This window comes from Pistacia vera, unplaced genomic scaffold, assembly GCF_008641045.1.
Source record: "Pistacia vera cultivar Batoury unplaced genomic scaffold, PisVer_v2 Contig398, whole genome shotgun sequence".
Classification (NCBI taxonomy): domain Eukaryota; kingdom Viridiplantae; phylum Streptophyta; class Magnoliopsida; order Sapindales; family Anacardiaceae; genus Pistacia; species Pistacia vera.
This window is the reverse complement of record NW_022196221.1, coordinates 597,867-620,534: the sequence shown is the minus strand read 5'-3', so window position 1 is coordinate 620,534 and position 22,668 is coordinate 597,867. Positions and strand designations below refer to the sequence as shown.

General features: G+C 35.9%; 4 protein-coding genes across 9 annotated transcripts; 2 read left to right on the top strand and 2 right to left on the bottom strand.

Moving 5' to 3' along the window:
- Positions 1–1,663: 1,663 nt before the first annotated feature.
- On the bottom strand, positions 1,664–4,184 carry LOC116141404 (cold and drought-regulated protein CORA-like). Its single transcript, XM_031426915.1, has 2 exons — positions 3,885–4,184; positions 1,664–2,217 (listed from the first exon to the last, which is right to left on the bottom strand). Exons 1-2 carry the CDS (start codon positions 4,006–4,008, stop codon positions 1,859–1,861), a joined length of 483 nt encoding a protein of 160 aa, XP_031282775.1. The 5' UTR covers positions 4,009–4,184; the 3' UTR covers positions 1,664–1,858.
- A 7,422-nt stretch (positions 4,185–11,606) lies between these two features.
- LOC116141396 (40S ribosomal protein S25-4-like) lies at positions 11,607–13,643 on the top strand. The gene is made up of 4 exons (XM_031426907.1): positions 11,607–11,662; positions 11,761–11,835; positions 12,239–12,373; positions 13,394–13,643. The coding sequence occupies exons 1-4, from the start codon at positions 11,660–11,662 to the stop codon at positions 13,505–13,507; spliced, it is 327 nt and encodes a 108-aa protein (XP_031282767.1). The 5' UTR covers positions 11,607–11,659; the 3' UTR covers positions 13,508–13,643.
- Positions 13,644–14,002: 359 nt separating this feature from the next.
- Positions 14,003–16,794, bottom strand: LOC116141415 (ferredoxin, root R-B1-like). Of its 2 annotated transcripts, none has more exons than XM_031426932.1 (2): positions 16,653–16,794; positions 14,003–14,755 (listed from the first exon to the last, which is right to left on the bottom strand). In XM_031426932.1, the coding sequence occupies exon 2, from the start codon at positions 14,745–14,747 to the stop codon at positions 14,265–14,267; it is 483 nt and encodes a 160-aa protein (XP_031282792.1). In that variant the 5' UTR covers positions 14,748–14,755; positions 16,653–16,794; the 3' UTR covers positions 14,003–14,264. The 2 variants fall into 2 exon arrangements, with proteins under 2 accessions (XP_031282792.1, XP_031282791.1); XM_031426931.1 differs by having other exon boundaries at positions 16,648–16,752.
- A 2,297-nt stretch (positions 16,795–19,091) lies between these two features.
- Positions 19,092–21,945, top strand: LOC116141393 (iron-sulfur assembly protein IscA-like 3, mitochondrial). Of its 5 annotated transcripts, none has more exons than XR_004129784.1 (4): positions 19,092–19,408; positions 19,980–20,897; positions 21,040–21,156; positions 21,683–21,816. XR_004129784.1 is itself a non-coding variant. In XM_031426904.1 (4 exons), the coding sequence occupies exons 1-4, from the start codon at positions 19,240–19,242 to the stop codon at positions 21,786–21,788; spliced, it is 411 nt and encodes a 136-aa protein (XP_031282764.1). In that variant the 5' UTR covers positions 19,092–19,239; the 3' UTR covers positions 21,789–21,945. The 5 variants fall into 5 exon arrangements, 1 of the variants encoding a protein (XP_031282764.1); XM_031426904.1 differs by having other exon boundaries at positions 19,092–19,418; positions 20,459–20,472; positions 21,045–21,156; positions 21,683–21,945; XR_004129785.1 differs by lacking the exon at positions 19,980–20,897.
- Positions 21,946–22,668: the final 723 nt, after the last annotated feature.

Below are 22,668 nucleotides of genomic sequence, written 5' to 3'. Positions count from 1 at the left end.
GTAGTGTGGTCTTCGTGTGTATTCTGCTAGCATGAACTACTGGTCCAACCTTGCATATAATGAACAGGATGAGAAGTCCGAAAAACTTGAGGGGAAAAGGTGCAGAATTTGCCCTACTTGTTTTGTTTCAGCCTTTTGTTTAATTACTTTTTCCTAATCGTCCCTCCATTGGTTTCTTTCCTTAATCCACATAAAAACTGATAGGAACCCACTCTAATAACTGAACATTTAGGCTGGGCCATGGTCTTTCAAGGTTTGGGTAGAACTCTCCTTGGAAAACCGGCTTGCCAAGGGAGGGTGCCCAAGCCTTTATAACCCACTGCCCACCCTTTTCCCTTTCAATGTGGGATCCCAACATTCCACCACGCTTCCACAACCGACGTCCACGTCGGCCTCTTTACCCCTTGGGTGACTATGCGGATCCCCTTTTCCCTCGGCCTCTATACCCTTTCTCGGGGTAGCAGCCCGGCCCAAGGTCACCTGCCACGCGTGCGTTGCCACAAGGCGCAGGATCATGCTCTGATACCAATTGATAGGAAACCCACTTCATAACTCAACAATTTGGGTTGGGCTATGGGTCTTTCATGGGCTTGGGTAGAACTCTCCTTGAAACGGCTTGTCAAGGGAGGGTGCCCAAGCCTTTAAACTCACATGCCCACCTTTTCCCTTTCATGTTGGGATCCCAACATTCCACCACGCTTCCGCAACCGACGTCCACGTCGGCCTCTAACCCCGTCGGCCTTTTTACCCCTTAGTGACTACGCATCCCCTTTTCCCTCGGGCCTCCATGCCCTTTCTCGAGTAGCAGCAGCCCGGCCCAAGGTCAGCCTGCCACAGGTCAGCCTGCCACGCGTGCGCTGCCATAGGCGCAGGATCATGCTCTGATACCAATTGATAGGAACCCACTCCAATAACTCAACATTTTGTTCGGCCATGGGTCTTTCATGGGCTTGGGTAGAACTCTCCTTAGAAACTGACTGCTTGTCAAGGAGGGTGCCCAAGCCTTTATAACCCCATGCCCACCTTTTTCCCTTTTAATGTGGGATCCCAACATTCCAGCACGCTTCCGCAACCGACGTCCACGTCGGCCTCTTAACCCCTTGGTGACTACGCGGATCCCCTTTTCCCTCGCCTCCTGTCTCTTTCTCGGGGTAGCAGTCCGGGCCCAGGTCAGCATGCCACGGGTCGCCTGCCACGCGTGCGCTGTCACATAGGCACAGAATCATGCTTTGATACCAATTGATAGGAACCCACTCCAATACTCAACAATTGGGCTAGTCATGGGTCTTTCATGGGCTTGGGTAGAACTCTCCTTGGAAAACCGGCTTGCCAAAGGAGGGTGCCCAAGCCTTTATAACCCACATGCCCACCCTTTTCCCTTTCAATGTGGGATTCTAACAAAATCAAATTCTTGTTTCTTATCATTGGAGTCAAGATTCTCAATTATAATTCTGTTGTTGTTGGAATTGAGATATATTCCAGCCAGTTTTGTGTTCCATCCCTCTCTCTCACACATGTGCACACACCCATATTCACAAGACATCAATATGGATTTGCATGCACTTGAAAAAAGCTTGAACATTTATCTCCCCAAGTTGAAAGCATATTAGTTTGCATCAAACGTTGTTTGCATTATGATAATACAATCTACTACACCAAAACATTTACAAAGAGAAATATAATAGAAAAATATATATTGAACAGCTGATACAGGTTCACTGACATTTACAAGACACTTTAATTTAGGACGTTTACATTAATGAAAACACATTCACAGTTTCTACATACATGTCTTACACAAGCAAATAAAAACTCTCTTGCACTAGAAGGATGGATTGGTCTAGTTTTCCTATCCACTTTATAAATGTACAAACCAGGCAACGGCAGTCAAGATCAGGGTGAGAAATCCAGTTGAACTCTGGTTGCAGCTGACGGCATTGCGGTGTGTGTTTGGGTGGTGGTTACTTGCTGCTCCCCCGGCATATATGGGGATGATGGTGGTGCCTCCTTGTACATAAGGTGTTCCAGAACCACCATTACTTCCGTGTTCACCAAAACCAGGTGATCCACCCCCAGCATGTGCTCCTCCGGTGCCATGGGCAAATTTGCTGCTTTCTACAATATCACTTCTGGCATAGTGATCAACTTTAGCTGTTCCCGTGCCATGTTCATGTTCAGGTACATGTTTATTACCCTGATCAATATCCTCCGAAGAATCTGTAGATAGAATTTGTGTTGGGAGTTAGCAACCGTGTCTAGAACAAATAGAGAAACAGTTATTATGTTGCCTTCTTGTTGCCCACTAAATATTCAATAGTTGTCCGTCTCTCAATCAGTCAATTGATATAGTATTTAAAACTACTGTTTTAGCCGTCGCTTACCAGCTTAAACTGACTGCTTACGGATTTAATGGAAATTTCAGAAGGTATTATATCGAGATTCTATTTCAATGTGAACAAGTCTTTATCTATTAGCTTAAGCTTTAAGCTTTTGTATTTTAATGATGAGTTAACATCAAAAATAGAGGGGAATAAGATGGAGGTTCTACGTGTGTGAGAAGAGAGGAGGAAAATTGGTGATGAATTTTCAAGACCTCTAGAACATTATTTAGGGTGTAATTTTATTCATATTCCAAAAAATATTCTCAGTGTTGACCGTACAGCAGTTAATTATATTCCAAGCTTAATTATTGTAGTGAAAGTTTCATGTACTGATGCCAAACAATCTCCTCTCACTTGAAATGAAATTTGCACTATTACTAGGACAAACTTTTCTTGTGGGAGACAAGAATCTTGACATAACTATTTTCATATTTGATTTTAATTTTTATGCTTTCCATTATTAATTTGATTTTGACCCAAGACAAAAAATAAAAAAAAGTAAGCTGACCTTGGATACCCATGAATGAGTTAGGCATCTGTATTTTGTTATATAAATAAAGAAAGAAAATGACTGTAAGAAAATCTGTTGATGTTTTTGGTTTCTAAAAATGACATGACTTTTAAGGATATATATGTAAGTAATTTTAGTTCTTGAAGAAAGAGAAGAATTTGATTACATCATTTATAGTTGCATACATTAATATACTGCAGATAGATTCTTACTTCTTCTTTTCTTATAAAACTGTCCTTAATTAACACAAAACTCCGAAACTTGAAATAAAATAAGATACACCATTATAAGTGTTGATTATGGTGGGCAAATAGGATATGTCAACTTCAAAAGTATAACTTTTGCTTTAGAAAAGGCACTTCAAGTGGAATCCATTGGTCCATGGCGAAATTTTATTTAATTTTAGTACGAATATGAGGTGTATTATGAAATTATTGAAGAAAGTTGCATATCTTATCACAATTTAAGAACAACCAGAAGAATTTGTCAATAGCTTCTTGTTTTGTTCTTCAAATTCATTGTTTGATGCTTAAGACAAGCACAAAATCAAACTTCAATTACATCAAAAGGGTTGGGTTGAATAATTATGTCCTTGATTTGGTTTTATTTAGGAAAAAGTTACTGTAGGAGATTTCTGAATATCAAAGAGAGAACTTGTAAATTGTGAAATATATGTTTCTTCAGATGATTATTTATGCAAGACTTCAAGTGCTGGAAAACTATATTTATTCTATCCTCAAGTTCTCTGTTGGCTGCTGCATGTGAGTTTTTGATATTAAATATTTCTACTGATACTTTTGCAGCCTGGAAATGTAAACCCTTGTGTGTGTGTGCATGAATCTCAGAAATTTCAATCTATCTCATCGGCTCTATGACTGAGTTTCTGACACTGAGCAACTCAATACTAAGCAAAAGCAATAAAAACCCATATAAAAACTATGTTCTTTTACATAATAAGGCGGCTATAACAAGAGCTAAAAGTTTATAATTACCTGAAGAAAAAGCCTTCTTATGAAGAGGACTGGAAGCTGCAGCAAGCATGTGAAGATTCATGAAAAGCACAACCAGCAGCAAACAAATCTTTTGACTTCCCATTTGGCTGCTTCTTCTTCCCATGCATGCAAAAGAGGTAGACCTTTTACACCTTATCTAATACTCCTTATATATACTGCTAGTTAGCAAGCTGCCATTTTTCTTTCTGTCTCAATTACTTTACTGTTAATAAACAAATACATATATAGAATCTTGAAAGTAGAAGAGGATAATCATCAACCAAAGTGGTCTTATCAATACAGTAATATTAATCAGGAATCAATTTCAGGGACATTGTTTTGGCTTTGCTGATGTTTAAAGGCTGTATCCATTTGTCCTCCTGGGCCACAAACACAAACTACTTTATTTCCTTGTTTTGCTTTTTCTTCTTCACTGTATTTATATATTAAATATTAAATATTAAGAATCACAGACTGAGACTCTCCACGTAAAGAGTTACTAAATAAGTTACCTAGTTTTTATCTTTTAATAATTCTTTATATAGCAGAAAGACATACGTGAAGAAAAGAATTAAATGTTTATGGTGGTATTTATTAGCCACTGGTTTTCGCCAATTGTGAGAATTCTTTTATTATGCTTTTAACAAGATCATCACTTTTTGGCACTTCTCAATCCTTATCTCATTCCATATCCTAGATTATTATTGCTTTATTTTGCTGGGTCAAGCTGCTAAAAGAAACAGTTGGAAAAATTCTAGCTGCGATGTCTCGAAGTTTTTAATATGCGGATCAAAGTTAGGTTATTAGCTTTTTGATTTTGGATTTGTTAAAGATAGAGATTAACTGCTTACTTTTGATCCGATCCGCACGTTAAAAACTCTAGAACGTTAATACTGGAGATTGACTATATATATAAATATATACCAAAATTAAAGCATTTGTATATTACTGATTTGTGTTTCATTTTCAGGTGAAGGAAGACATAAAGTATTGCCAAAGTGATCTGTGTAGAAAATTAAAAGCAGTGGGGGGTGGGGAAGAAAGAAACAAGAGAATGATAAAAGAAAGAAGAGAATAAAGAAGGAAACATGTGTCATGAATTTGGTGGATGAAAAATTAATTACTTTAAAAAGGGTGTGAATGGATTCTGAATCTGAATACCAGTTTATTATGATCTCATTGGCCATTAAACATATATATAATTCCAAACTCAAAGCAATGCCATTTCATTTTATTAATTCTATAAAATCATATTTCTCATTTCTGGTTAGATTTGATGAGAGTAAAGCAAATCTTTCAAGAACCCTCGTTCGGACTTCCATTCAAACATAATACACAAACGAGAATGTAACTTTAACACATAGATTGAATCTGTTTTGAAATTTCTATTGCGATATTAAATACATTTTGAAACTCCGTCGTATTATTTCTGAGTAGATGAGGCAATTGTTGGTTATCTCCAGTTAGATTGCCAATGCTAAATTAAAAGGCAAACGAATTTATTAGCAGTCTATCCAATCCTGATTGTAGTGAAACTTCCAATAATCCTATCAAGTTATAAAATGAGTCACATTTACTCACCTTCTAATCATGAAGTTTATGTGTTATATATATTTGCATATATATATTTTAATGATCAAAGGTATTCGGACCAGTTTATGCGATACTCTTTAATGAAACTAATATCTATCACCTAAGCTATTAGATTGTGTTTCTAGTCACGCTTTTCCCATAGTTATACCTATCTGTTTTCTCCATTTCTCACCTTCTTGCTCATGAAGTTTATGTGTGTTTTCCAGTGCTATTAAATTGTGCTTCTAGTCATGCTTTTGCCCCTTAATTACACGTATTTGTTTTCTCCATTTCTCACCTTCCTGCTCATGAAGTTTATGTGTGTTTTACATTTTTTTTTCCTATGATTGGGAGTGTTCGGGCCAACTTTTGCACACTTCAAATAATCTCTCAGGGCCCTGGAACTATTGATTGGGTAAGAACTCCAGTTGCTATCCCTATTAGCAATCGATGAGGTATTCGAACTTATGATCTATTGAGTAACACACTCAAAAGTCATTATCGAACCATTCGACCACCTAGAGCTAGTTATGTGTATTTTTTACATTTTCTGCCACCAAACTTAAAAAACTATTACATAATCTTTAACATTATCCCTTTCCTAAATTCATGTTCTCTGTCAACTTTTAAACCATAATTCAAAGTTTAGGTCCATATTGTTGTAATACCCACAAAATCATATTTGTAATATATTGTGTTATAATGTTGTGGTTTGTAGGTTATGTTGAAAATGTCATCACGTGGGTCTGTTATTCTTATCCTAGTCTTTAGGAATTGTTTCTTCTATTTCCTTTATTGTTGCAAGATGTGGTTTATTGTTATTAACCGGGTCTATAGGAATTTGTTAGTGGATTTTAGTACGTGTCAAGATTTGTTATGGTCATTGGCTTGGTCTTTAGTTTTACCTGGTCTATAGGAGGATACGTGTCTTTATTTTCTGTTTTGCATGTTCAGATGAGTTCCTAGTTTGGTGGTACAACGTTGAGTTGTAATGCCTATATATAGGCTGCTTAATTGATGAATAATGTGTCAAGTTAATCCAGTATTTCCTCTTTCATTTAATAGTTCCTCTACTTACATATACAAGTTTATTTTTTATCAGTGGTATCCGAGCTAGAGAGTGACAACTGGGTGAGAAAAAAAAAAAAAGGGTGAGCCAAGAGAGAAGGAGTTCGTGAGACACTGCTGCCAAGAGTAAGTTTAAACAGGAGAGATTGAGTGAGTCAAAAGACAGGGAGAATACGGGAGACATGAGAGTATGTGAGATATAGAAGTAGAGCAGTAGCTTTGTTCCTTTCTTTTTTTTGCAGTAGCAGCAAACAATGGCTTCAGAAAACTTTGTGCAACCTGCAATTCCACGCTTTGATGGTCATTATTACCATTGGAGCATGTTGATGGAGAACTTCTTGAGGTCTAAAGAGTATTGGCAGATTGTTGAGAATGGAGTAGCAGAACCAGCAGCAGGCACAGTTTTAACAGACCAGCAGAAAATTGAACTTGATGGGCAGCGATTGAAGGATCTCAAAGCAAAGAACTATCTTTTCCAAGCTATTGATCGCTCAATCCTGGAAACCATTCTTTGCAAGGACACCTCCAAACATATTTGGGATTCCATGAAGAAGAAGCACCAAGGAACAACAAGAGCAAAGAGGCAGCAGCTCTAAGCACTCCATACAGAGTTTGAATTACTCCGTATGAAACCAGGAGAGTCGGTTTCTGATTTTTTCTCAAGAACAATGACAATTATCAACAAAATGCGGATTCATGGTGAAAAGATAGATGACGTAAAAGTAATCGAGAAAATACTTCGATCGATGACACCAAAGTTCAATTATGTGGTGTGTTCAATTGAAGAGTCAAAGGACCTTGATCAGCTCTCAATTAATGAACTCCAAGGTTCATTACTGGTACATGAGCACAAGTTGATCCAGTAGGACAATGAGGAGCAAGCTCTGAAAGCTTCAACTAACAACAATGCTACGACACATAATCAATCAGCAGATCGAGGTAGAGGAAGAAGAGGTAGAGGCAACAGAGATGCATGTAGCAAAAGAGGAGGACGAGGCAATAGAGGCAGAGGTAGAGCAAACAATGATCGAGGAAACCAATACCAAGATAATCAATTTCAAGGAAGAGGAAGAGGACGAGGAGGCCACCACTCGACTTCTTATAGACCAAGATCAGCAGACAAGTTCAATGTGGAGTGCTACAGATGTCATCAGTATGGCCACTACAAATCTGAATGCCGAACTAATCTGAATAGACAACATGGAGAGATATCTAATCTTGCAGAGAAGGAAGAAGAAGTATCCTTATTAATGGTTTGTCATGCAAAGGAGGAAACCAACAAGAATTTGTGGTACTTAGACACAGGCTGCAACAATCATATGTGTGGAGACAAGTCTGCATTCTCTGATTTGGATGAGTCATTTCATAATAATATGAAGTTTGGTGACAATTCTAAAGTGTCAGTTATGGGAAAAGAAAGGGTGTCAATCCAAACCAAGGGAAATTCTACTCAGACCATTTCTAATGTTCTTTTTGTTCCAGACTTGAAGACCAACTTACTTAGTGTGGGTCAGCTGCAAGAAAAAGGGTATGAGATTTCCATCAAAGAGGGAGTATGTCGTATACAAGATGCAAAGTTAGGCCTAATTGCTCAAGTTAACATGACGGCAAATCGAATGTTTCCGCTGTATCTTCAAAACACCACTCATTCATGCTTATTTGCAAGACTAAATGACGATGCATGGTTATGGAATTTTCGCTATGGGCATCTCAATTTTGGCAGATTGAGAATACTACAACAAAAGAACATGGTGACGGGTCTTCCTCAAGTTATTGCTCCATCTCAAGTTTGTGAAGAATGCGTTGTTAGTAAACAACACTGTAATCAATTTCCACAAGGAAAATCTTGGAGAGCAAAGAAGCCATTGGAGCTAGTTCATTCTGACATTTGTGGGCCAATTAATCCATCCTCTAATGGAGGTAAACGATACATAATTACCTTCATTGATGATTATAGTCAAAAAACATGGGTGTATTTTTTGCAGGAGAAATCTGAAGCTTTTGTAGCCTTTAAAAATTATAAAGTACGTGTTGAGAAAGAAGTTGGTAGTCCAATAAAAGTTCTTCGTACTGATCATGGTGGAGAATACAACTCACTTGAATTTGCAAATTTTTGTGGGACCCATGGAATTAAGAGGCAACTTACAATAGCATATACGCCTCAACAAAATGGAGTTTGTGAGAGGAAGAATCGCACTATTTTGAATATGGTGCGAAGTCTTTTAATGAGGAGTGGCATTCCGAAAACTTTTTGGCCTGAAGCTGTTAACTGGAGCATTCATATTTTGAATAGAAGTCCCACTCTTGCTGTTCAAAATATGAAACCGGAGGAAACATGGAGCAGACGAAGATCGGCTGTAGATCATTTCAAAATTTTTGGATGTATTGCTTATGTCCATATTCCAGATGAGAAGAGGAAAAAGCTAGATGACAAGGGAGAAAAATGCATTTTTCTTGGTGTTAGTGATCAATCAAAAGCTTATAAGCTATACAATCCTAGCACTAAGAAATTGTAATTAGTCGTGATGTTGTCTTTGATGAAGAAAAGACCTGGCCATGGAGTGACAATGTTGTTAGACAACATATTCCAGCGGATTTTGATGGTGAGAGTGATGAGAAAAGGCAGCAACCTATGGCAGCAACTCAGAATGATTCACAAAGCCTACCTGTGGTTGAAGAAGTTGGAGAACAAAGGCCTCAACGAGTTAGAAAAAGACCAGCGTGGATGATAGATTATGAGGTAATTGATGAATCTGATGAGGACCCACTCACACATTTTGCCTTATTTGCTGATTGTGATCCTACAGCTTATGAAGAAGCTATCAAAGAATCAAAATGGCACAAGGCGATGGATGAAGAAATGGCAGCCATTGAACGAAACAATACTTGGGAGTCGACTGATCTTCCAATAGGACACAAAGCAATTGGTGTCAAATGGGTGTACAAGACAAAATTGAAGGAAAATGGTGAAATTGACAAGTATAAGGCGCGCTTAGTAGCTAAAGGGTATAAGCAAGAGTTTGGTGTTGACTATAAAGAAGTGTTTGCTCCTGTAGCTAGGCATGATACAATCAGATTGGTGATCGCTTTAGCAGCAGAAAACTCATAGCCTATCTTCCAGTTGGACGTGAAGTCAGCTTTCTTACATGGAGACTTGGAAGAACAGGTATTTATTGATCAACCTCCTGGTTATGTGAAGCTTGGAAGTGAGCATAAGGTGTATAAATTAAAAAAGACACTATATGGACTAAAACAAGCTCCAAGAGCTTGGTATAGTCGTATAGATGCTTATTTTTCTAAGGAAGGGTTTAAGAAATGTCCATATGAGCATACGCTTTTTACAAAAATTAGAGATGGAGGAAAAATGCTCATTGTTTGTTTATATGTGGATGATTTAATTTATACGGGAAATGATAGTGCCATGATTGAAAATTTTAAATAGTCTATGATGATTGAATTTGAAATGACTGATCTTGGAAAAATGCATTATTTTCTCGATATTGAAGTGGTGCAATCTGCTGTTGGTATTTTTATTTCTCAAAAGAAGTATGTGCAAGAAATTCTAGACTGGTTTCAAATGAAGAATTGCAATTCTGTTAGCACGCCATCTGAAGTGGGTTTGAAGCTCATCAAAGATCCTGAAGGAAAGAAGGTTGACAGCACCCTTTACAAGCAAATTGTGGGAAGCTTGATGTATTTGACCGCCACAAGGCCTGATATTATGCATGTTGTAAGTCTCATTAGTAGATACATGGAATGCCCAAAGGAGATGCATCTTTTAGCTGCCAAGAGGATTTTTCAGTACTTGCAAGGAACCATTGAATATGGGTTGTTCTATAATGAAAAGTCAGATTTGTTTGGTTTTACTGACAGTGACTATGCAGGTGATCTTGACGATAGAAAGAGTACGTCTGGCTATGTATTCATGATAGGTTCAGCAGCTGTTTCATGGAGTTCAAAGAAGCAACCGATTGTTACTTTATCAACAACAAAAGCAGAGCTTGTAGCTGCAACTGCATGTGCTTGTCAAGCCATTTGGTTGAGGAAAATTCTTGAGGAGTTGCACTTCAAACAACAAGAACCCACTATACTTTATTGTGACAATAGTTCAACAATTAAACTTTCCAAGAATCCTATTTTGCACGGAAGAAGCAAGCACATTGATGTTAAGTATCATTTCTTAAGAAACCACACAAAAGATGGAGTTATTGATCTTGTTTACTGCAGAAGTGAAGACCAAGTTGCTGACATATTTACCAAACCCCTCAAATTGCTTGCGTTTCAGAAGTTGAGGAAGTTACTCGATGTCTGCACTTTGCAAGATCGTGATTAGAGGGTGTTTGGCTGTTGATATGTATTAAACTAAGTGTTTGAAAACATCAGTTTGAGAGAGGGATTGTTGAAAATGTCATCATGTGGGTCTGTTATTCTTGTCCTAGTCTTTAGGAATTGTTTCTTCTATTTCCTTTATTGTTGCAAGATGTGGTTTATTGTTATTAACCGGGTCTATAGGAATTTGTTAGTGGATTTTAGTACGTGTCAAGATTTGTTATGGTCATTAGCTTGGTCTTTAGTTTTACCTGGTCTTTAGTTTTACCTGGTCTATAGGAGGATACTGTTTTGCATGTTCAGATGAGTTCCTAGTTTGGTGGTAGAACGTTGAGTTGTAATGCCTATATATAGGCTGCTTAATTGATGAATAATGTGTCAAGTTAATCCAGTATTTCCTCTTTCATTTAATAGTTTCTCTACTTACATATACAAGTTTATTTTTTATCAGGTTATAGGGTTTAGAGAATAAGAAAACAAATAAATGTGAAATACCATTTCATTTTGAACTATTCATAATTTTACCCTTATTCGTGCAAGTAAGGAGGCTGTTTAGTAAAATATATGGGTGTATTCAGTATCACTCAAGACAAAAGTCACAAAACCATAATTAAAATCCACGGATAGGCCCATTCCCTCTAAATCCGAACCTAATACAGCTGTTCGAGTTTCCAAACACCACCTTTTGTACCAGTCCCTCTTCAAAAACCCTAGTAATCCTCCATATTTAACTTCTCTGCAACCCCAGATAAAATTTCTCTTTTTGCTCTAAAACCCTAACTCAAGGAACTCAGTCATCAGCTACAATGGTACGAAAACAGAAAAAAATGAGAAAAAGTTAAACATTTTTCTTTTTCTTGTTTGTAAATTCTCTTTCTAATTAAATTTTGATGGGTATTTATTGTAGGCGCCGAAGAAGGATAAGGCTCCACCTCCGTCATCGAAGCCGGCGAAATCCGGTGGCGGCAAACAGAAGAAGAAGGTAACTGATTTATGGTTTCCTTTCTATTAGGGTTGTGGTTTTGCCGTCTGCATTGGCATTGTTAATGTTATTTGAACTCGTAGCATTAACTCCAAATTTGTAATCGTGAATTTAAAAACCTGAGATTTAGCTTAAACGTTGAACTCGTAATATTGAAATGCAATCTCCACTGGTGTTTTTGCGAATTAAATTTACAATGATGTTGGTGTTTTTTATTTTTATATATGGATTTTAGTTTCTTTGTTGTTTCTTTCTGGTTATTATTATTATTATTATTATTTTGGTGTTTTGTGGAACTTGTTGGATATTCTGGGAATGGATGGAAGCTTCTTGCAGTTAGATATTTAGTATTTTCAAGTTGTTTTAAAGTGGCTTGTGTTGCGAATAATGCTTGTTTTTATAGAAATGGAGCAAAGGAAAGCAAAAGGAGAAGGTGAACAACATGGTTTTGTTTGATCAGGCAACTTATGACAAGCTTCTTAGTGAAGTTCCCAAGTACAAGCTTGTTACTCCTTCAATTTTGTCTGACAGATTGAGGGTAGGTTACTCACTATCAGTTTCTTTCTTGTGGTCTTGTGTTATTACTGTATCATCATAATGTCCATTGATAGATTTAATATATCTCTATTCTCTTGTTGCTGTATCAGTTACTAGGTTGATCCTGTAATGCTAACCTTTGAGCTAGTTAGAATACTAAATAGTTTTTGATTGCTAGGTTTTTCAAATGAGCAATTTCTGTTCCACAATGTCATGATACTATTTTGTGGACAAACTTGATTTGTAAAGTCCTTGATAATCTATATAATTCATGTATTGCTGATTGAGTATTGTTCTGTTTTTTGAGGTCACTCTTGGAATGGGAAGTTAAAAAGGGAAATAAAGTTATTCTGTAAATTTTGTTTTCCCTTCTCTGGAATTTATTAGCTTTTGCTATTAAAAGATGGCCACTGAGATTGCATATGCAAACAAGTAAGGTAGTGTGGGTAGAGAAAGAAGTTTTGAGTATAGTCTGATATCTGAGATTAAATGTTCATTTATGATTCTTTTTTGGTGCTAAAATTATGATTAGTAGTAACTATATCATATGTTAGTTGAAAATTTGGTAGGACAGCGGTTTCCTTTTAGTAGTTCTGCAATTTGCTGGTCATGTTAGTGAAGTTCCAGATTAATTAATTAAACATTAATTGATATTAGTAGTATACATCTTGCAGATGAGCCTTTGTAATGGGCTGTAGGTTTTCCAATATCTTTATTTTATCTTTGCTCTTTGTATCATTGACAAATTCTATATTCCCAGTGAATCTAATTGTTTTCCAGAATATCTTTAATCAGTTTAGTTACAATTGTGACTGTTGAATTGTGGCTCAACTAGAATGAATCTTGTTTGTGCCATTTGGGACTTTATATGTTTAAACCATGAATTATTTTGGGAAAGAATTAGTTGTACGAGAAATCATGCTCCATTCTTGTTGTTTACTTTCTTTTTTTTGAAGCAATTGGTTGACTCTCTATGATGCAATGAATTTATGTTTTATCTTTTTACTTTTCTTTTCTTCAGATTAATGGTTCACTTGCACGCCAAGCAATTAAGGATTTGATGGCCAGAGGTGCCATTAGAATGATAGCTGCGCATGCCAGCCAGCAAATTTACACTAGGGCTACCAACACCTAGACAACACCAAATTTGTATTTTTCGTTCCTTCCCTCAAAAGCATTGATGGAAAACTAGTTTCTAAATGTTTCGATTTTCGCTACATTCATGGTATTCTTTTTTGGTACTGGCCAAATGCTTATCATATCTCTTGGATTGCTGAGTGATTTGAACTGAATCTTGTTTGTTTAATTTCATGTATTCTTTTGAAGGGAAATGATACATTACAAGGATTTCTTTTGCTTTTAATTGTTAATATTTATCAGGCCAATACCACATTATTTAATGCTCATTGAGTTATGGCAAGAATTATGTTATATTATGAAGTTTGCATTATGTCAAAACATTTTTCCAAAACGTTAATCTATAGCATTTTTTCCAATTTTTAAAAGTGAAAATTCAAAAACATTTTCCTAATCCCTCCAAGTTCCATGTGATATAAATTGGTGGCAAGACTTTGTGGCAATTTTCTGATTTTCTACCCGTCCTATTAAACCTCAATACTAAAACTAACCAAACATTCAACTCAATATGAAATTTAAATCAGCAACATTGAGTCATCACATTTGAAAATCTAAAGACACTATCCCAAACAGCAGGTGGCCAACATTACCAGCCTGGTTAAAAATATTCTTAGTATTTCTAGCATAACACATTTGAAAATCTAAAGACACTATCCCAAACATCAGGTGGCCAACATTACCAGCCTGGTTAAAAATATTCTTAGTATTTCTAGCATAACACTCACTAAAAGCAAAAGTGAAGCTCATAACATTAACTAGAAAAGCTCCTCTTCCTTGTGTGTATGAATCACACAGTCGGATTTCGGATATGAGATACAGGTTAGCAGATAACCTTTCTCCATCTGCTTGTCGTCGAGGAATGATCCATCTGTTTGGTCCACAGAGCCCTCACTCAACTGCCCGGCACAAGTAGAGCAGGCGCCAGCCCTGCATGAGTAGGGCAGATCCACTCCTGCAGCTTCAGCAGAGTCGAGGATGTAAGCATCATCAGGAGCTTCGAACTCACATTCCTCACCATCTGGTAAAATCAGTTTCACTTTGTAGGTTGCTGCAGACACTTTGAATGAAGAAGACTTCAAGCCAAATGCTTTGGAAACACTTTTTACAGAACCAAGAGATGCGGGGCTCTTAACAAATGCGCTAGATCTGCTTGGGATTGCACATTTGAATGAGCCAGAAGTTCTGCTTGGTGGTGCAGTTTTGAATACACAAGATGTTGGAAGTCTCACAGTTGACATGTTTAAACCTGAGCCCATAACCAATATGAAATATAGAGAGTAAATAATTGATATATGTAGTCTCACATGTGTCTGAACTTTCATTTAAGGAAGTTTCAAGTCAGTTACAGAAATTGTTCGAGGTAGAGCACTATCCAAACAAACCCAGCATATCAATAAAGGCATATGAATGGTAAATCCAACCATGGAAAGATAAAAAATATGCTTGATAATGGAGGAAATCAGAATGCCAGTACGATACCATTAAACAAATGAAAGCAGCTTATATCCAGTGCAAGTCACAAATTTTTGCCGCTTTATAAAACTTTAAGCAAACACAAGAAAGAGAGATGCAATGCCAATAATGTGACAACCGTTCAAGTAAAAGTGGAAATTATAGAACTGCAATTGCACCAGACATTCGAGTATCTAAAGGTGTTAGTGGTGTTGACTTCACTGTAATCATAGACAATTCCTAAATTGAAAATTGGCAGCTCATCTACTTCGGTCAAACGTCTTTTTACTTGGAAATTGATAAAAGCATATATGACCAGACGAACTCTCATATACTAGGAGAAGCAATAAATTTCTGTTGATTAATAGAAAAAAAAAAAATAAATGCAGTAACATTGTTATAATGTCTTTTATTCTTCCCAAGTATAGGGAGCTCTCATCAGAATTCATCACTATAACCACCAATGCACAGACATGCCTTCACATTGACTAGTAAGAGATAACCAGAATACCAAACCGTAGCCACACTCATAGATGTTGGCAGCTGCAGCATACATTACAATTTTTTTGATTCATTAACAATGTCAATACTGTTCTAAAGATTTCTTATAAAGGTTTTGACATATCGGCTAATCTTTTGAACGACCTTGACAAGTGGAACAGAGAAACCATTATACATCAATAATAAAAACATCATTTAATTCAGAAAGACACTTCCATAGTGATGCTTATGCCTCAACTATAGGCGCACTTTTAACTAAATATGTAGATACTAGAGAACAATCCATCAACAGGTGCTGACATCTATAAACCAAGAAGAGCTTCTACAATTCAAAGGAAAGGATAAAATTGACTTTGCTTCATTTCAAAATCAGATAAAATCTCAGATGTAACTCATAGATATATATACACATGTAAATTTGAGAGTGACATTTGCAAAAAAAGTATATATATGATTTTCATCCAAATTCATCTTCAAAGCAAAATTTTGATTCATCAATAATAAGTCAACAATTCACAAAGTTCTGAAACCATATCTTGTACTCATCACAGAATTAAAAATATACGCCCTTAAAATATAAGTATCACATGTACCAACTGTCATCATGCATCAAATGTTTGTACATCTAACACTATTGGTACTACAAATATGTAAACAAAGGACCAAAAGGGAGGAAAAAAAAAAAAAAAGATATTTTTCGACAAACTGAAAATCCCTAGCTGTTTGTACCTGGTTTAAAACTGAGGACTCCATGGTCCTAAAACCTTATTAGTCAACAAACTCATGGATACAATATCCTAACAATTAGGATTAACAAAAAAAAAACAATTAAAACACTGAATTTAATATATCAATAGTATTGGTACCCTAAAACCACCTAAAGCAAGCAAAATTAATGAACTTTATTCACTTAACACGAATTCAAAATTATCAAAGATCTCGTTTTTACACTTCAATATACATAATATAATCGCAAACAAACCACAGCAACAATCACAACCCACAATAAGAAAGAATAAGAAAAAACACTCAAAAGGGTTATGTTGTTTTAGAATAAATCAAGCGAGCAGATTATCAAACAAGCCATTCATCAACACAACAAGATCAAAAAGAGACAAAACAAGTGATTTGCATAACAACCCACATAAGAAAAAACAAAAAGGAAGGAGAAAGAGAAAGAGAGACCTTACAGAGAAAGCGATGAGTTCGTAAGAGAGGAAGGTGATGCGATCTCCACCAAACTCTACGGAGTGAGTGAGTGCGTGTGTGTTGTGCGTTTGTGTAATTATATTAGTTATTAATAGTAATCGCGTGAAGAGTTGTGTGTATTAGAAAATGACATTTGCGTCCTCGTGTTACATGACAAAAGCTTCTGTCAAGTGTCACCTACCAACTATATATTTTTTTCATCTTGTGTTGACCATGCATTTCAGCTTTTGTTTTGTCTGGATTCTTCCCACATCTGGGTAAAACCGTAAAAGCATCTTTTCTAACAGGTAATTGCTACCCTTGCCCCACCGGTAAAGTTACTCGTGCCTTTAGAATATGTTCCTTGACTCACGGTCAGGTCAAGGGCTGCGGAATGGATTATATTATGGAAAATGTTACCTTTACAAATACTCGTATAAAAAATGTTATAAAATAACATCAGAAGAAAAAAAAAAACAAAGAAAAAATAAAAAAAAAGAGAAAGAAAATTTATGAAAATCAAGGATGAGGATTGTCTTTATATGCCTTCTTTATATGTGCCTTTATAAAACTAATATTGCTCTTATATTATTTGGGGTATTGTTATCGCATCCATGAATAAATTAATAATTTGTGATTTATGATTTAAACTGATTTTTAGAACCCAAAAAAAAAAAAAAATGAAGTTTTAAATTATATCTATGAAATTATTATTGAAAAACTATGGAAGAATTCACTTTGAACTAGCTATAGTAGAGTGTTATACCAATGTAGTTGGTAACTTGGTAGGTTTGTACTCAATAAGATATTTGATAATCTTTTATTTTTTTATACTCAAGTCAATAATTTAGAGGCAATTTGATAAAATATAATACAAGAAAATAAAAAAAAATAAAAAATATTGAACCAGAATAAAAAGATGGACAATATTATACTTATAATCTAATCTCACTAACTCTCTTTCACAACCTTTAGATGACAACTTCCAATTTTTTTATGATGAATTTCTCAAAATTCAAAAACAAAAAACTGGAAGCCACATTGTAAGGATTATGAATAAGAGTGTGCGGGATTAAGTTGCACGGTAATCTTTATTATAAAAAAATTAAGATTACGTTTACTTATTAAGAAATGATAGCCTTACAAAGATGCATACAAAGAGGGACATACAAAGACAAATCATACCCTTAATCTTCATGATTGTCTTTCTCAAGGGTTGAATTTATTTTTATATACCTCTTTTTGTATGCATCTTTGTAAGTGTAGCATTCCTCTTACTTATTAATCAAGGGTTACTACATAAAGGGATCTTCGAGGACAGGTGACCTTTGGAAAAGATCCAATTACTTGTTATCAAGTATACTTTTAATGGATGATAGCTTTTAATGCATATCATAAAAAGGTTTGGGCGCTTTTACGACTTCAATCGAAATTAATGTTCATAACAATGTTTTAAGATGACAATTGACTATGACTCATATCAATGTTTTAAAACCCAACCTAGGGTGAAACCCGGTAAAGTTGTTGAGTCCTGGTTTGACCGTAAAAACCCAACTCGGGGTGAAACTCGGTAAAGTTGTCGAGTCCCAGTTTGACCGATTTACTATCAAACCGGGTGACAAAACTTTTAAAATTTAACAAATACACCCCTAAAAATTAAGCTAAGTCCCTATAGGTTTGAAATTTAGCAAACACATCCTAAATACAAACCAGCGACGACACCCTAAATGCAACCCCAATTGTCCCTTGAGCCCATTCCCCTAAAAATCTACTCAAGATTTGGCGACTAGATCTCACTGACGTTGGCGTCGACATTCCAAGCCAGATTTCACCGACGCTGGTGTCGGCATTTCAGACCAGATTTCACCGACGCTAGCGTCGACAACCCTTGTCATCACCCTGAAAATACGCTCTTCCTGCCCACCAAAACTCACCTCACTCCACCCCTGTTAGCCTCACCAATCACCGGCAAAAGTCGGTTGTTGCTATCACCAAATTTTTTCAATTTCCAGTTGATTCATTCACCAGAAATCAACTTCGTCGTCATCATTGTACTCACCGATACTTTTTCTTCAAAAGCCCAACATCCCGACCTTCAATTGTTTGCCGATCATCATCCTAAATTCTAGGGTTTTAGGTGAATAAGAAAAATATAACCCGGCCCGATGAAGCTTCTGGGTACCGATTAAACCGACTGGGCAGGTCGAGTTTTAAAACAATGACTTATATTCTAAGTGCTCAATAGCATTGGATAGTACATTTGTTGCCATTTACTATCATGGCTGTCAAGTAAAACTCGTGAATTAGTCAATTTTATTACTTAAGTAGTGGAAAAAGTCATTGATGGAACAAACATGCTAACATGAAAACTATTTTAAAAACCTTGGGGTTAATGAACTCAGAAAAACCCTGGGGGCTTTAATTAACTCCATTGATGGAACACTGTTATTATCAAAGTCCAAATCTTTCTTAATATTTCTAGAATCCCCTCCAATGGAAATAGTAATATACAAAATGAAAATTAAATAATAAAAAAGATGGCGTTTTGATGAAGGAGAAGAGAATATTTCAGTTTCTTCGTCTTCGAAAATGGTAGCCAACAAGGTTGTGCCCGCCGTTAAACACCAAGCCTTATCCTTAACCGATGCCGCAGCAACCAGAATCCGTCAACTCCTACAGCAGCGCCAACGCCCTTTCCTTCGTCTCGGAGTCAAGGCTCGCGGCTGCAACGGCTTATCTTACACCCTCAATTATGCAGGTAAGGAATCGCGATGATTTTTTTTATTTATATAAATTTAGTTTAAGAATTTTAGGATTGGATAATAGTATTCAACTAGCATGTTATTATGTGAATCGAAATCATTATAATGATTTTGTTGGTAATCAAAATTATTGAGATTGAGAACAAGAATGCAATGAAATGTACGAGCTGAGCTTGTTATCTTGGAGAAATGATAAAACTTTATACTGTTTTTGAGTTACTTTTGTTTGTAAGTAGCAAAACACGTCACAAATGAACCTAAAATGGAGATTAATATCTGAAGTCATATAGGGAGAATAGGAGGATAATATTGTTAATAGTGAAAACTGGAACATGAATGAATGTGATGGTGTTTATATTGAATTCGATGTGTTCAACATGTATTCTTTGTCTTTTGTTTTAGTTGGGGATTCTGTGTGGAAAATCCTGTAAGAGAAAATAATGATTCATCAGAGTGGAGTCTTACTTTTATGTTTGTTTACCGTGAGGTGAAAATATTTCTATCCATGTGATGTTTTGCAAGCAACTAAATTGAAATTTGACAATTTTTTATTTTCGGTTTTTGAAGGGTTGGGGGAGGATGATGGGGAGCATCATTGCGATATAGTTGTTCCATAAACTTTTCCGACATGTTTAATGTGTGAGAGAAACATGGGGGAGAAAATTACAGTTGGTTATTGGTTAGAAGTTAGAAGCACTCTTGCCATTCATACTAGAAATGATTGATCTTCTTGTTCCAAAAAAAAGGTGTTGGGGTTTAGATTTTTTTTCCTTTTACTTCTTACATCTTATTAGTGAAACATGATTAATGTTGAAAATCATGGCATGAAATCCAAGTTATCCCTGTTTGGCTCAGTTATATTTATATCAGCTTTTTGTGGTCACCATATGTGAAATAAATAATAATATTTATTCTGTTCTCCCTTTCCTTTCTCCTTCCCTTTTCCTCTGTTGCACTATGCATGGCATGTTTTCCAGTGTTGTAGCTTGCAGGCTTTTAATTGTGTTAAACTTTTCCGACATGTTTAATGTGTGAGAGAAACACAGGGGAGAAAATTACAGCTGGTTATTGGTTAGAAGTTAGAAGCATTCTTGCCATTCATACTAGAAATGATTGATCTTCTTGTTCCAAAAAAAAGGCGTGGGGTTTAGATGTTTTTTCCTTTTACTTTTACATCTTATCCGAAACATGATTAATGTTGAAAATCATAGCATGAAATCAAAGTTATCCCTGTATTGGCTCAGTTATATTTATATCAGCTTTTTGTGGGCACCATATTTGAAATAAATAATAATTTTGGAAATGTTTTATTCTGTTCTCCCTTTCCTTTCTCCTTCCCTTTCCTTCTGTTGCACCATGCATGGCATGTCTTCCAGTGTTGTAGCTTGCAGGGTTTTAATTGTGTTACTGTTGATTACCGGCCAGTCACCATAAGAACTTAATTAAGGAGACAACTGTAGTCAATGTAGTGTTTGAAACAATTAGGTGATGTTTGAAACAATTAGGTGATGATTATTTTATCTTTGTTTCTGGTTAATACTTGCTCCTTTTGCTTCCACCTCAAAATTTTGTTTTCTTGTGGCTCAATTCACATTTAATAATGTTCTGTTCCTGTATCAAAGTTCAGATGAGAAGGCAAGTTTGATGAGTTGATTGAGGACAAGGGTGTTAAGAGACCGATTGATCCAAAGGCACTGATGCATGTTATTGGAACCAAGATGGATTTTGTTGATGACAAGTTGAGGTACAAACAGTTGTCATATATTCATTTCCAACCATATATGAACTCGCTCTTGCGTTTTTTTATGAAGTAGGATATAACAATGGAATGCTTCATTTGCTAGGATATATACTTATGGTTATTAGCAAAATTTTCACAATGGTGTTGTATCCTGCATTGGGGAAGTATCTTGGCAGCCTAGTGTCACATAGATGAGCCTAATTTAATAACTGCACCTCCTTGGATGTTTGATTTTGAATGATGATTTCTCATATGTCCACTAGGCATTTATCATTTAGTTTGCCTGGTTTGATGATTATATGAGCTTAAAGTTGAGAACTATATATTAGATATATTTTTCCATCATGTTCCACTTAGACCCTTTCTTGGTTCAATGTTTGAAAATGTTGGCTCATTCTTCTGTAAACTTTAAGTTCTTTTCAATAAATTGAACTGATAATCAAAACCAAGTTCTTTGAAGTCATTGTCTTGGCAACTCTTCGTTAGTTCTTGGTTTTCCAATTCTTCTCCACTTTGTTGTTTTTGGCAGATCTGAGTTTGTTTTCATCAACCCCAACTCAAAAGGGCAATGTGGTTGTGGAGAATCCTTTATGACAGCAAGCCGTACCGAAGCTGCCAAGAGAGGTCGTAGTTAAGGATTGTGAAAATTGACTGTTAACAGATGTTATCTCAGCTAATCTCATGCATTTGGTGCCTATCCAAACAGTCTTGTTAACCAGCAACGGTGACGTTAAAGCGATCATTGTGTACACTTCACACTGTTAAACTTCACCACACGTGAGTTTAAGTACTCATAACACCTCAAAACTGCCCATATGTAAATAAAACTGATAATATTACTGTGCAAAAAATCTGTGGAGTTTTATCTTGGTAGAATTTTGATTTCACTTTAATATCAATACCTATGAGCTATTCATCTTTTTGTTGGCTGTGGAGAATCGACCCATTGTCGACAGAGAATGATCTGCATCGTGGGGCGTTCTGTGTTCTTACCGTGTTGAAAATACGCCAATGGTTAAATTACATTGCTGAAACCTCAACAGCACAGTAGAAGATGATTTTTCACAAAATTTATGCAACTTTCTGCGTTTAGCATATTCGTCAGCTGAGTATTAAAGAAGATATCAGTGTTTGTGATTAGTAGATGTTAAATAGTTTGTGATTTAGTGCATAGTTGTGTTTGATTTAATGTAATACTAAATAGTTTGTGATTCAGTTACATAATTTCTCATTTAAATGTTTTGAGAATATTTTATCCTGCAGTATCCTTGACATGTTCTTTCTTTACAAGAGAACATTATCTGGATGCACAAATATTTCCTAGAAGTCTTTTTTACATACGATGGTGTAATTTGAAAATAAATTTAAGAAGGTTAAAACATTATAACTACCTTTGTATGGTGGAGTTGTTCGATAGATACTCTTGTGTGTATTATTCAAAAAGTCTTGAGTTCGAGTCTTTTTTTGTTTGTTAATAAGAATAACCACTAGTGTTTTTATCCAACCGATAGTTTT